Source organism: Crotalus tigris, unplaced genomic scaffold (assembly GCF_016545835.1).
Source record: "Crotalus tigris isolate CLP2741 ecotype Arizona unplaced genomic scaffold, ASM1654583v1 scf7180000020608.1315917, whole genome shotgun sequence".
In the NCBI taxonomy this organism is placed as follows: domain Eukaryota; kingdom Metazoa; phylum Chordata; class Lepidosauria; order Squamata; family Viperidae; genus Crotalus; species Crotalus tigris.
In genome coordinates this window covers 577,596-591,179 of record NW_024098104.1, presented here as the reverse complement: position 1 = coordinate 591,179, position 13,584 = coordinate 577,596, and the positions used below count along the sequence as shown (strand labels likewise).

The following is a 13,584-nucleotide window of genomic DNA, read 5'->3' as shown; positions in this document are numbered from 1 at the left end:
GAAAGAGCTTTGTATCAGCGGAGAAGCAGCCCAAACCCCAGTTCAGCAGCGGCCGGCCAGCCAAGCCAGGAAGGAGAACCGCACCCATGGCTGACCCTGAGAAGCAGCAAAATGAACGGCATCCTTGCGCCTCCCGCAACTTTTAAGAAAGAACCCCCAGAACTGCCCTGGATGTCCCGAGGGGCAAAAATGGGACATTGCAGACAGAGACCATCTCTGCTCCCAGTAGCACCACCGTAAAGAACTTTCCCCCAATTCGGCCAGAAAGTGATGGGGGCCCTCAAGGCTTCTGCCCCCCCCGAAACAATCCATTTGAGAAGCTCCAAGAACTGACCCATCTGCTTTTTAGGACAGCTGTTGCAATGCCTCAATGCAAACCGTGGCTGCTCCCATAGCTGACCCCAGGATATTTTTGTCCCACCCCCCCAAAAAACGATGAAGTGACCCTTTGGAGAAGAGGAAAGAAGCAGAACCAACTCATTCACATTCTGCCCTCTGAGGAGGGCAGCAGAGTTCAGCAGACAAAGTGGAACAAAGCAAATGCGGCCGTTTGAGGGGGAAGCCCCCCGAAGCAAAACAGGCACATGATTTTTCTGCCCCAGTTTCTTGGGAAGTGACCCCAAAGTTCATTCAGCCATTCAAATGTGGAGAAGCAATTCAGTCCCCTGCGGAACTAGGCCCCTCTTCTCCACTCGCCTGGAGGAGGAGGGGGGGGGGCTGCATTTGGAGAACTGGCATCAACCCTGCAGCTTTCTGCCACTGCAGCAGGAGAGGGAACGATGGGGGGGGGGCTGGGCTAGTCAGTGCAGAAAGCACATTGCCTCTCGCCCCTCTGCCCCAAACGGGGAGAGGTTGCACAACCCAAGTGAGGATTTTCACGTACTCCGGGCCCTCCTGCCTGCCCACCCTACCTGTCCCAAAAACCACTCAATGCCCTTGCAAGAGTCCTCTCTGGCAGTTAAGCTCACTGCTCTTCCACCGAGCCGGGTGCATCTGTCTTTGCCGAGGAAGCGGCCAAATGCCAGGGGCCAATATCAGCATGGTTTGGGATTTCATTTTCTGGAGGGGGTGAATGTGACTCCAGTATCCTCCCCCCAGGTTCTCTCTGGCAAGGAGCCACAGGGAGAAAGATCCAAAGCAGAGACTCCTTTGGACCCGAAGGGTTTTTTTTTAGCTGCCTCAGCTGTTTTCGGCCAGCCTTGCTGAGACCCCCCCCCTTAAGAACTCCATCCTCTGTTCTTCAGCCACTTCCTCCATTGTCTTGCCAAGCTGCACATGTCCTGTCCAGCCGCCAAGCCAGGCTCCCAATGCGCCACAGATGCTGGAAGGAAAGGCTGGGCCGGCAAGGAGGGGATCGATTGCAGAAAGACAGGAAAAATCTCCCCAAACATAAATGCCCCAAATGCCAACTTTAAACTCCAAAACAACAGGAAAAAACCCCCAAAACCTCAGCTGGTCTGCAAAGATGCCGGTCCTTTCGCACACAAACACCAACTACAGTCTTCCTAGGGCAGAACAAGTTTTTAAAAATCAAGCAGACAAGTGGCAAACTGTCCTTGCCAGCTCCTTTTCCAGCTCAAAGAGGCATTCACACCTCTGTGATATGGGCTGTAGCCTCTGAGCACCCCCCAAAGCAAAGCCCTCCTTTGCTTTAAAAGCTGCCTTTAACATTTAAACTAGCCTAGAATCCTGCTGAAAAGAAACAGGCGTTACCCAAGCATGATTCCAGAGACATCCCTGCCGGCCTCTTGCTGCCATTTATTTAAAACTCAACCCAGCGGGAATGCCTTCCAGTTCTCACTCTCCAGCTGCTGTCTTCTTCAATGTGGAGGGGTTTTTGCATTGAATCTAAGACTTCCCTACTCCAGCTAGGGGGAAAAGGACTCTATAATGGATAAAAAAACTGAGGAGGGGCTGTTTCCACGGGCTGCTCTGAGCCTACAGACACTCCCAGGAAAGTGGGAGGTGAGGATAGGCAGGAAAGATCACACAAGAACAACCTGGAAGAGAAGAGCTGGGAAGAGGAGGCAAGGCCAGAGGGAGCTGCTGCTGTGTCTCCCGCCTATTGCCTTCAGAGGCTGCCAACTCCATGGAGACGCAGCATCGCCTGGCAGGCATGCCAAGGCTACAGCTTGAAAAGGGGCCATTGAAGCTGTGGAGATTCGGAGTGGTTTTCCAAATGCCCCTTTCCACAACACACACACATGCACACATGCGCCTGAAGGCAGGACAAGAAGCAACGGGTGGAAACTAAACAACGAGAGAAGCAACCTAGAACTAAGGAGAAACTTCCTGACAGTTAGAACAATTAACCAGTGGAACAACCTGCCTCCAGAAGCAGTGAATGCTCCAACACTGGAAGTTTTTAAGAAGAGACTGGACAGCCATTTGTCCGAAATGGTATAGGGTTACCTGCTTCAGCAGGGGGTTGAACTAGATGACCTCCAAGGTCCCTTCCAACTTTATTATTATTATTATTATTAAGACCGCCAGCCCCAACGCAACCACGGTGGATTGTGGTCCAGGCAAGGACCCAGGGAAAACTTCCCAAATCCGGCCTCTCCGGGACATCAAGAGCCCACGAAAAGGGAAGCCCACAAAAAGCTCTGAGTCTTTGTTATTTAAACCTCTTGAATCCTCCTCCCTCGGCAACTGAAACTATGGCGGCTCCCTTCTCGAAAGGCATTGTGGAGAAACAGCGGAAGGGTTCAGGTTGACGGAAACATCAGCACAAGAACGTCCGGAAATCATGGCAAAATTCTGCTATCGCTATTCACAAAAAGGAGAGTGTCCTCGGCTTACAATAGTTCATTTAGCAACCATTCAAAATTAAAACCATTACTCAAAAGGTGGCTTATGACCATTTTCCACACTTATGACCGTTGCAGCATCCATTCAATTCGGCTGTTTGGCAATTGACTCATGCTTATGACGGTTGTGCCTTTGGGTCACGCGATCCCCTTTTGCGACCTTCCGACAAGCAAAGTCCGTGGGGGAAGGCAGAGTCACTGACCAACCAGATCGCTAACTTAACAACTTAAGTGCAGTGATTCACTGAACAGCTGTGGCAAAAAGAGTCATAAATTGGGGCAAAATCCACAAATGTCCAGCTTACTCCCAGAAACGTTGGGCTCCCTTGTGGTGGTACGTCAAGACTTTTTGTCCTTTGGTCTGGACCATTATCACCAAACCTCTAAATCTCAACCCATTTTCTAACCAAACCCTCGGATCAGCTGACCCTAAGCTGGCACCTTCAGATGCAATTCCCCAATGAATTCCCAGCCATGCTGGAAGTTGCAATCCCAACATCTTTGGAGACTATCAAATTGGGGAACTCCCCCCCCCCAGCTTGGAATGTGTTGCACTCGTAATTCCCAGGAAACACCCTGAAGACGCCAATGCACAGCACAAGAGCCCATCCCCACGACTGTTCCCGAGGACTGGTGGTCCTTTCCCAGCCCCCAGGCGGTGCCCAAACCGTGCTGCTGGCTTCACGGGACCTCTTCTTCACCTTCTGCCAGAACTCCATGCCCAGAAAGGCAGCTGATGCCACGGCAAGAAGGATACATTTTGATTGCTCCCGATTTGGTTCCGATGGCCATAATGCACAGCTTGGGGTCAAAGGCCAAGGAGCTGGGCTGATTGGGGAAGCCGTGCTCCACCATCTGGAAGAAGAAAGAGAAGAAAGAATTGTGTTGGAAGGTCATCAAAGCAGGAGAAAGTCATCTGGCATGCGTCCCAAGTTTGGCCAGCCCAGGAAAGGCAACAGCTTCTCAAACTTCATTCCAGCTGGATCGTTCTCAGATCAGCCACCCCCAAACTTCACTCCAGGTCAAGGAGATCTCAGCTACAGAATCACACACGCCGGGAAGCCACGTTGCCTTGGGCCAAGCAGGTTTCCAATTGTTGGTCTGCCTGAGTTCTGGAACACGTCAGGGTTATCAAGGGCATGCCAGAGAGAAAGCAGGGAGGGTCTCTGGTGAAACCCCCAATCTGTGTCCTCCAATTCCCTTCCTCTGCTGGTCCTTCCCCATCTTAGCCAACGCATACCCTTGTTCTCCAAACCTCCCGTCCAGCTGCCACTCAACAGAGCAGAGGTTGTTATGTTGGCTTGCAACATAACAATGTTGTTATTGGCTTGCAGAGAGTGAAAGGAGGCCCTAAGCTGCAGCGTGTCCTTTTCCTCCATGCAGGAGGAACATCTCAGAGGCTTTCAGTCCTGGATTTCAGGAGGCTGCCAAAACCCCACTGAAACTTTGGCTGCTTAATTCTCCCTCCTCTGAACCTGCAGCTGTAATTTAGGAACGCCAGAGAGTTGCTATTCCCAACTTGGGTTGGATAATGCTGGTTTAGATACGTCGATTTTGTTCTCTTTGCCCTTTCCATCTCCCTTTCAGACAACCAGCCTCAGGCCTGAGCCATTTTTAGGCCGTTTGCAGAATGTACCAATTTTAGAGAGGAAGAAGAACTTTGGAAGAGAAATTCATTCTCTTCCAAGTCGCCGAGGGTTTTGTTTTCCTGACCCAAAGGCATCGAGAAGGCCAATCTGTGCTTTCTTATTTCTTCCATCTCAGTGTCTATCAAGCCACAGGGACAGAAATGCAATTGCTGAAACTTTTCCAGGCTTGGAAATAAAGCGAGAGAGAAAAAAAACCTTGATCTTTTTTATTTCTGCACAGCTGGCTAAAAGGTCAGGGGGGCTGAGCTGGGATGGGTTGCCACCTCCTGTAAGGGCCAGGCTCGGTCCGATATTCTCTGAACCGGTCCAAAGACGCTGGTGGTCTTTCAGACTGACCACCACCTCTGCTACTGAGTTAAGGAAGCCAAGGCAACCCACGCCATCGGAAAGAAAGGATTACTAAAGAGCCAGCCCAGAGCAACTTCCAAGATCCCTCCCTTCTTCTCCCCCCCCCCCCAGAATCCATTCAGCCCAGCCCCGCAGGAGTGGACAGACAAATGAAGCTTTTCAGCCAATTCCAACTTCGCTTCTCCCAGGCACAGCAGGGTCACTGCGAGTGAAAGAGAGGCAGCCCTTAAAGGGCTCTCCAAAAAAGCTTCCCACTTCCTCTCCCTGGTCAGCCCCAGCCCTGTTTTGCCCCACCACAAAGTAGACACAGGGGTCCAGCCCCCTGGAGGAGCAGCAGAACAGGGAAACCCACCCACCCCCATCACCTGCAGGTTGGAAGTAAAGCACCACCAACCTCCCCAGATGACAGGGTTGCTTTGCATGGTTGCGAGGAGGAGGAGGAGGAGGAGGAGGAGGAGGAGGAGGAGGAGGAGGAGGAGGAGGAGGAGGAGGAGGAGATCTGGAACCAGGACCAGTTTTGGAGCATCCCTTAGTTTAAAAGGAGAATAGGAACATTTAGGAATCCAGGCTGGGCGAGGTGACACTTCCAGTTGAGGAAGTCTGCTCTGTATACACCTAAGATCTAGGACCTTCCTTCCTTCCCCCTCTCTCTCTTCTTCCTGCTCCAAGCCTTGATCAAACCAGCCCTGCTCCTTCCTTCCAGCCCTTCTCCATGTTCTAAGAACAGCACATTTCCCATGACATTCTGTAACCAGTGCACAACACCAGCCCTTGAAGTAGCAAGAGGGCTCCAGAAACCTCAGACTGGCCTGGTTCCAGGCTTCTGAGGCAAAGGTCTAACCGAGAATGAATTAAGAATTCCATTTTATGGGCTGCATTCTGATCCTTGTGCAGGTGAATTTGAAAAAGAAGCCGAGCCAAGGGACGGATTGTCAAAGACCGCAAAAAAAAAAAAAAAAAAAAAAAAAAAAGACAGTCTGTTTTCTTTCCCCTTCCTTGCAACCTGGTCTTTTTAGAAGCAGATCTACTAGGAAGACATCAAAACCCTTTATTGTATCAAGTTTATCCTATCTGTGTTTTGGTCCCTGCAGGAGAGAAGTGCGAGGAGACGGGATTGAATGCAGCGCACATTAAATCACCTTGCAATAAGGTAAAGGTGTGCTGCATTTCCTGCAAAGCTGGGGAAAGGACCATAGCCGGCTAAGGTGCTTCCTGCAGTCCAGATTATGCCAACAGACTCTGCTCCAGGAAGAAGACTCCGCCAGCAGGAAAGAGAGACGGTCCTTGCTAGCATGCAGGAGGACAGAAGAGCAGTTGTAGGAAATGCTGATGGAAAAGGGGGGAAAGGCAAGGAAATACGCCAGGAGAAGCATCCATGCAGGTCTCTGCAGGGGCCAAGCCAGCTTCAGAATTTGGGATCCTGCCTTACAAAGAGGCAGTCAAATGGAGAAGTCATGTCCACTCTCGAGGCCCCACCGGAGATAAGCCTACCTATCATCCACCCCGAGAACGTGCCAGTCAAAGGTGAGCTGAGTCAGTCAACCCTGGTGCATAACTCCCTTCCAGATCCCGCCCTGGAGATGAGCAGAGAAGATGGCTCTGTGGATAAGATCTTAGGAGGGCCTTCGCCACCTCCAGAACTGGAGACGAGCGACTTCCGTGCTGACCTGTAAGACTGGCCCAGTTCAGAAGGAGAAGCTGCCCTGACTGACTGACTCATTTCAGAAAAGATGTCCTTGTACGTTTCTGACACATTTGGATCCGCCACCCTTTGAGGGAGTGTTCTGGCGGTGCCCTTCCAATTTCCAAACTTCCAGCTGCTGGGCTCCCCACAGGCCAAGCTTGTCTGAGTCCAGGCCTCATCCCCCTGGCAAAGGAAGGAAGAGGTTTGCCCCTCAGCCCTTGCACAGCCTGCAGGAAAAGGCCAGAAAGGGCCACCTCGGCTGAATCTGGACATCTCCAGATGTTCTGCATCTGCAATTCCCACCCACAGCCCCAATGGAAAGGAAGGCAGAGAGTGGCGATGGAGCAACATCTGGAAAGTCGCACACAGCCAGTCCAGCATCAAAGACCCATTAGAGAAAAAAGCATCTGGTCCTCAAGCAACAGGGAAACCAAAACGCTTCTATCCTCCCCATGAAGTGCAGAGAGAGATTCTCAAACATCAAAGAGGAGAGACGTCTTGCCAAGGGCTCTGCTGGAGAGCTCAAGACATCCTCCGCACATACACAACCCCACAATTGACAGCAGCCGAGCTCTGCCCCCTCCTTGCCATGCATCTGCCCTCTGCCTAGCATGCTGCCCGCACTCAGCCACCTGCAAAACAGACACCTGCCTTTTCAGTTGATCTGCTGGGGGAGAGGGGCAGACCCATGTCTGAAAACACTTTGCAGGAAGGAAGGAAGGAAGGAAGGAAGGAAGGAAGGAAGGAAGGAAGGAAGGAAGGAAGGAAGGAAGGAAGGAAGGAAGGAAGGAATTCACCGCAAGAAAACAGTGGCACTGATTCTCTCATTGCATCTCTGGAAGGCCAAATATTGGGGCAACCTAGCTAATAACACTGCTCCCCCCCAAAAGCAAGGCCTGAGGGTTCTGCAAGAGCTCAGGCTGAGGTAGATTGCCCCTTTCTCCCAGGGCTACATCACCGCTTTCCAAAGAGGGAAGCAGCCTTGCATTCAGAATGCCCCCACCCAATTTCAGCTGGCTGGGGGATTCTGGGAGCTGAAGTCCACCCATCTTAAATGGTTAGGGGATTCTGAGAATTGAAATCCTCTTGTGTTAAAAGTCACCAAGTTTGGGAAACCCTGATTTAAGTATTGAGAAATGGGGGGAACATTCTTATTCTGGAATATTAATTCCCAAAAGACTTTCTTTTTTTAAAGGAAAACTGGAATGGGGAAAAAGACTCTGTTCTTCTCCAGCCTCTCTTCAAGCAATACGGAGTCCCAAACTTTATTAGCTGCGTCCAGTGGACAGTTGGGTATCCCTGACTTAAATAACACCCCCCCCCCAAGAAACGTTACTCCCAGATCTTCCCCCCGGAGACTGTGAATAGCACTGTGTCTCCTTGCTAATCCTACCCAAGGCCTCACACGCTTGGCAGCCGCTCCTGCATCCAGGAGAAACCTTTGGATTGTCTTCTGAACCGGGGAGCGATTCAAAGTCTGACGTCTCTCTTTTGCTATGAACTCCATGGATACACGAGAACAGCACAGCGGAGGGAGGGAGGGAAGGCGGAGGGAGGGAGGGAAGGCGTCTCACGTTCGCCATCTGCTCGGCACCGCTGTGGCTGTCTAGTAGTTGCTCAATTTTCAACTTTAAGTTCAGAGAGGAAAGAAAGAGGGAACTGGTGGGCCATCGTTGCTTTTTTGATAACCATGAGGACTAGGGGCTTGATTCCCCAGAGGTCTGTGTCTGGATTTTCTGCCGAAGGAGGGGACAAACATCATTTTAAAACCGATCTGCTAAAAGTGGTCCATTGGCTTCTGAATAAAGTCAAACAGGACCGTCTCACGATGGGGGAATCCGGTTAGCCGATGTCTGGCACCGTGAAATGAACTAATCCCAGGTCAACAGCCCCAAAGTCCTCAGTCTATACAACTTACTGCCCTTTAAAAAGGAAAAAGAAAACACTATACAGGTGGTCCTCAACTTACAAAGATCTGTTTAGCAACCATTTGAGGTTACAAAAGCACTGAAAAAAGTGGCCATCTTTTCTCGCCCTTATAACGTCACGGCCTCCCGTCCATGATCACAATTCATTTGCCCTGGTTGCAATGTCTCGGTTCACACAATGGCCATTTGCGGCTTTCCCGCCCAACCAGCAACAGTCAACAGGGGAAGCTGGATTCACTTAACAATAGCAACGATTCGCTTAACACCATGGAAAAAGAGGTTGTAAGATGGGTGCAATTCTGCAGAATAGCAATGGAAATGCGGATCCCGATCGTGGCCCTGAGTTGTAAGTCAAGGACTGCCTGTAGTGCTTTAAGGCTGCCTGGGTTTCCCATCCCCTGCTGAACCGCAAACCGCCCAGTCCTGGTTCAGCCGGGAACCATGGGTTGCTGAACCCAGCCAGGGAAATGAGTCTACTAGACACCCTGGGCAGGTTTGCGGACAGCAGCGCCCTCACCGTTGCCAGGCCTCATCCGGGGCCACGCTGGGAGGCGCCAAAGGAGCCTTTGGTCCAAATGAGACACCTCACCACAGCCAGCTTGCCATGGGACAATTTAATAATACAATTACTTAAAACAAATAAAAACTTGTTTTAATTTTTGTCAATCACGTTTCACCCTGTCCCTCCTTTTGCATCCTTTCTTTAATGGTTCCGTTCCACCATTTCTTTGATGTTTGGCTAACTCTTATCCCTGGGCGAGTGGGCCACAGCAAAGCGCCAAAGGCCGGCCTTTGGTGACCCGGAAAGGGGCCCTCGGCTGCCTGCCTGCCGTGTTTGCTGAAGCCCCACGTGTTACCGGTGGCAACTCAGAGCCGGCCGGGCCAAGATCAACAGGCCATTCGGCAAAGTTCAAAACCAGAATACCAAGAAAGGGGATCAATCAGGCCGCTGCTGCCTCCCCCCCAATTCTTGGTACTGGCTGTGCTGCTCTCAGGCACAGGCTCCTGGGCAAAGCTCATCCCGAACGGGGAGGGAATCCTTTCCACCCCTTCCATGTTGCAACACGCCAGGCTGAGACAGCGGCTGTTCTTGCGAATGGGGGGGGGGGCTTGAGGACAGAGGATAGCTGCAAGGTGGAAACTCAGCCAGCAGTTCATTTTTTTTTTTTGCCTGGAGGGCACAAGCACCCCAGCTTCCCTTGAGATTGCATCATACATGGCTGTCTTGGGGTTCAAATATATCTGGAACCTCCCCCCCCCCAATTATCCATTCCAGGCGAGGCGACACAGGGCAAGACATAAGCTGAAGCCCCTCAGTCCCAAAGCTCATTCATTGTTTATTATTTATTAAATTTATACGCTGCCTATTTCTCTGTTAAAGCAACTCTGGATGGGTGATCTTGGAACAACTGCTGCCAGAGCCTGCCCAGCAGGGATGTTGTGAGGATTCCCGACGGAGGGAGAGAAAGGAAGAAGACAATCCCACAGCGCACAGCAGAAAAAAAGACAGGATTAAAGTGCAATGAGGAAGAAATGAAATGCACAACTGTGCGTAAGCCCAACTGTCTGAAGTTAATTCTGACCCAGAGGGTGTCATCCTGCACCGACTCTAAGAAAGAAATTGCAGGAGAAATGAGGGAAGGAGGGAACCGGCTCCCAGACGGGTGGGAAACCAACAAACATCATCAGTTTTGAGTTTCCTGCCCTGCACGCAAGCCATTTCAGGCTTATTCCTAACTTGGTCCCTGCCCTATCAAAGAAAGGAGAGATTAAATCACAACATTCCTCAAGCAACACTACTGGGGTTGGGCTGGACAGGAGGAAAGCCAGCCTACAAATCCCAGGGAGATCCGGGCTTAATGCAGTCCATATTTTGGGTCAGCCCCGAATTTGACCCAAAGCTGTTTGTCTGGAGCAAATACAGCAGCCGATGTATCCAAGATACAGTTCGGATTTCATTAGCTCCAGCCCTCCTCCAGCAACGCAGACCTTGGAACAACGGTTCAATTTAAGAGGTTACCAGAATGTAGCAGGCAGAGCAAGAAAGAACACAAAAGTAAAGAATGAAAAAAGGAAGGCTATAAAAGGGGTGGAACTATTCTGAGAGAAAAAAAAACTGCAAGCAATCCGAAATCTTTTTGGCTATCAAGTTTGAACCCAGCCCAGGCAATGTATTATCTAATGTCCTCCCCCCCAATGAAATCTTGGCCCAGACAGTTTGCCTTTTTCTCTTTAAAGAGGAGCTGCTCGAGAAACAAACCAAGAATCCTGGCCAATTCTGAAGGTGTCGACCTGGGCTGTTAGCCTCCTGAAAATAAGAACTAGCTCTGCCCGAATCAGCAACCCCAACATGGTGCTCTCCAGGGATTTTGAAGCCCATCACAATTAGGGGAGGGGGCTCTCCTAAACCTCCAGCAAGGTTTGACCCAGCTCTTGAGCATTCAAAACAGAGGCTCTGAAACAGGATGGAGTTGAAAAGGAGGGGGATGCTTTCCAGCCCACCCTCCCCCAAACTGCTTCTAAATTCTGGACAAAGTGGTCAAACTATTGTGTGTGTGTGGGGGGGTGTGTGAACAGGATCTGCTTTCCTTGATATGACTTTTTTCAACATTTCCAAATGTCACCAGCAACAGCCCAGCTGGTTTGCATAAATAAGCTGAAAACACCACCATATCCCAAAAAAATGCCTTAAACCTCTCTGGAGGAGGAATGAGCTATTTGAGGGGGCAGAGGAGCCTCTCCCCACCCTGTCCAAACACCCTTGCAGCCCGCTGGGCCGTTTACCCAAAGGAGAACCCTCTTCATTCTTGTCCAAGGCCAGCCTTCCCCGATCTACAGTTGCAGATTTTTTATTGCTTCCATTCCCTCAAAGGGGGAAGGAGCTGAAAAGGAGGGTGGGGGTGGGTGGGGGGAGGGCTGCAGATGGCCCAGGAAGGGGGGAGGCAGGGGGAGAACTCCACAGCCTCACAATGGACACCCAGCCTCCCCCTCTGGACCAAACGGGCTGTAAGGAGGAGGGACGCACCAGAGCAGCCAGCTTGGAAAGGAACAAGAGTGGCGCGCGCGCGCGCGCGTGTGTGTGTGTGTGTGTGTGTGTGTGTGTGTGTGTGTGTGTGTGCGCGCATGTGTGTGTGTGCGCGCGCGCGCGAAGGGGGCGGGGCTGGGGCGGTGGGGAAGATGCTGGGTCTGTTCCTTTCTCAGTCGAGCGCCAGATGGAGGCCGAGGTTTGGGGAAAGGGAGCCGGCTGGGGGCTCCGACGAACAACATCCCCGGCGCAAGTTGCCTACGGAGCGCCGAGGAGGTGTGAAAAACAATCAGGAGCTTCTAGCAACCCCTCCCCGGACGAGAAAGAGAGAGACACCTTTACTGGGAGCGAGCGTGGGAAGGGAGGGAATTGGAAAAGGAAAATAAAAAAGGCAGGTTGCACGCGCGCACACACACACAACGCGCACACACTGAAGGCGCTCCGAAGCTTTTTGATGGGGTAACCCAGGAACAGAGCCAACCTCGGCTGGGCTGGGAGAGTTACTCCTGCACAAGGGGAGCAGCAGCCACTGCCTCGGGCTGTTGCTCCCCCCTCCCCCGGGCCAGAGGTCCGGTGCCTGCTCTGCTCTGCTCTCTTGCCTTCCTTTTAATTCCCCCCACCACCCTGAAAGGACCGTCTCGGCGCCCCCTCCGTTGGGCTTAACCCTGCAAGAGGGAGGGGCGGCCCCAGAGGCGAAAAACGGGTGGGTGGGGTGGACAAGCAAATGCAAAAGGGGCAGTTCGGGATCCCTCCCCAGCACCCCTTTCTTCCCGGGGACGCAGAATTTAACTCTCCTTCTCCAAGTGGCCTCCCCCCTTTTTTGGAAGGGGGGCTAGTTCAGCTCTGTCCTCTCGCCCGCCCCCCCCCCAATTCGGAACAGGTCCAAGCCCCTCGCGCCAAACAGGGCGATTCCCATAGCCAAGAAAAGGCACGGCTTCTCTCGCCCCCTCCCCATTTTTCCGAAGCCGCGAAAGGCGAGGGAAACAGCCCGAGCTGGACCGCATCCCATCTCCCGCGGCCCCCGCCCCCGCTTCAAGAACCAGGACCCCTAAAAGAGAGCAATAGCCGAAAGGACCTGGCCCCCCCCGACGCTCCCCCGTTCCCCTTCCCCTGCCTGCCTGCCTGCTTCAACCAGGCGCCCCCAGATGTGCGGGACCGGCAGGGGATGCTGGGGCCGAGGACCGGCGCCCCTTCGGCTCAGGGGCCCCGCCGGAGCGGGGAGCGTCGCAGGGACCCCGGGCCGGGGATGATGGGTAGGGTGTCCTAGCCCGGGCCGGGCCCCCACCTTGTTGAAGGCGTAGATGTCCTGCTTGAGCTTCTCCCGCTGGGGGTCGTGGCCCTGGCGGCGGAAGCGAAACTTCATCATCTTGCCGAGGGGCGCGGGCGAGGGGCGAGGCGGCCAGGCGGGGGGGGCGGCGGCGCTTCCCCCATGCAGCGGCGGTGGCGGCGGCGGCGGCGGCGCCCTCCGCATCCAGCAGGGCCAGGAGCGCAGATGCGCCCCGGTCGCGGGAGCCGCAGAAAAAGGAGCGGCGGCGGCGGCTGGGCGGGGGGCGCCTGCCGCGGGGGGGGGGCGAGGGAGACCGAGCCAGCCAATCAGCGCGCCCCGCGGGAGGCGAGACCCCGGCCAGACAATAGGCTGCAGCCGAGCGCGCGCCCCGCCGGAGCAGGCAGACGGGCGGGAAGGAGGAGGGAAGGGGGGAGGTGCTCCCGCCCCGCCCCGCCTTTCCAGCTGTGTCTTGCGCTGCCTCCCGCCGCCTGCCGGGAAATGTAGTCTTTCAAGGAGAATCTTTGTAGCGCCGGGTTGAACTGAGGGGCCCTTGATGCTCTCTCGATTTGGGAGGGGTTTGCTTGCAGACGTTTCGTGACCCAACTAGGGAACATCATCAGTGCTAGAAGAGAGGCGGGTTTTCAGAATAGAAGAGGAGGAGGATTGTGGGGTCCTTGGTGCTCTCTGAGCTTGGGGGTTGCCTTGCAGACGTTTCATGGCCCCAACTAGGGAAGATCATGCTAGACCAGGGGTCTTCAGACTTGGTCCTTTTCTGACTTGTGGACTTCAACTCCCAGAAATCCTGAGCCAGGCATGTCCTTTGGAACACAGAACTCCCAGGCTGGAAGGGGCCACAGAGAGCAAACGTTTGTG

The 13,584-nt window shown here is 53.2% G+C and overlaps 1 protein-coding gene across 4 annotated transcripts in view; it reads right to left on the bottom strand.

The window, feature by feature from the left end:
* Positions 1 to 13,109, bottom strand: part of LLGL1 (LLGL scribble cell polarity complex component 1) — a 31,802-nt gene extending 18,693 nt beyond the window's left edge. For 3 of the 4 annotated variants that reach the window (XR_005559734.1, XM_039368066.1, XM_039368067.1), the window contains exons 1-2: positions 12,730 to 13,109; positions 3,568 to 3,665 (exon numbers count right to left, since the gene is read on the bottom strand). Coding sequence is in view for 3 of the 4 variants with exons in the window: in XM_039368066.1 (XP_039224000.1) it covers positions 3,568 to 3,665; positions 12,730 to 12,915 (284 nt within the window). In the remaining variant the exon portion in view is untranslated. Of the gene's footprint in view, positions 1 to 3,567; positions 3,666 to 7,884; positions 8,014 to 12,729 lie in introns of those variants that run through there. The other variant, XM_039368068.1, reaches the window with a different exon arrangement.
* Between the last annotated feature and the right edge of the window lie 475 nt (positions 13,110 to 13,584).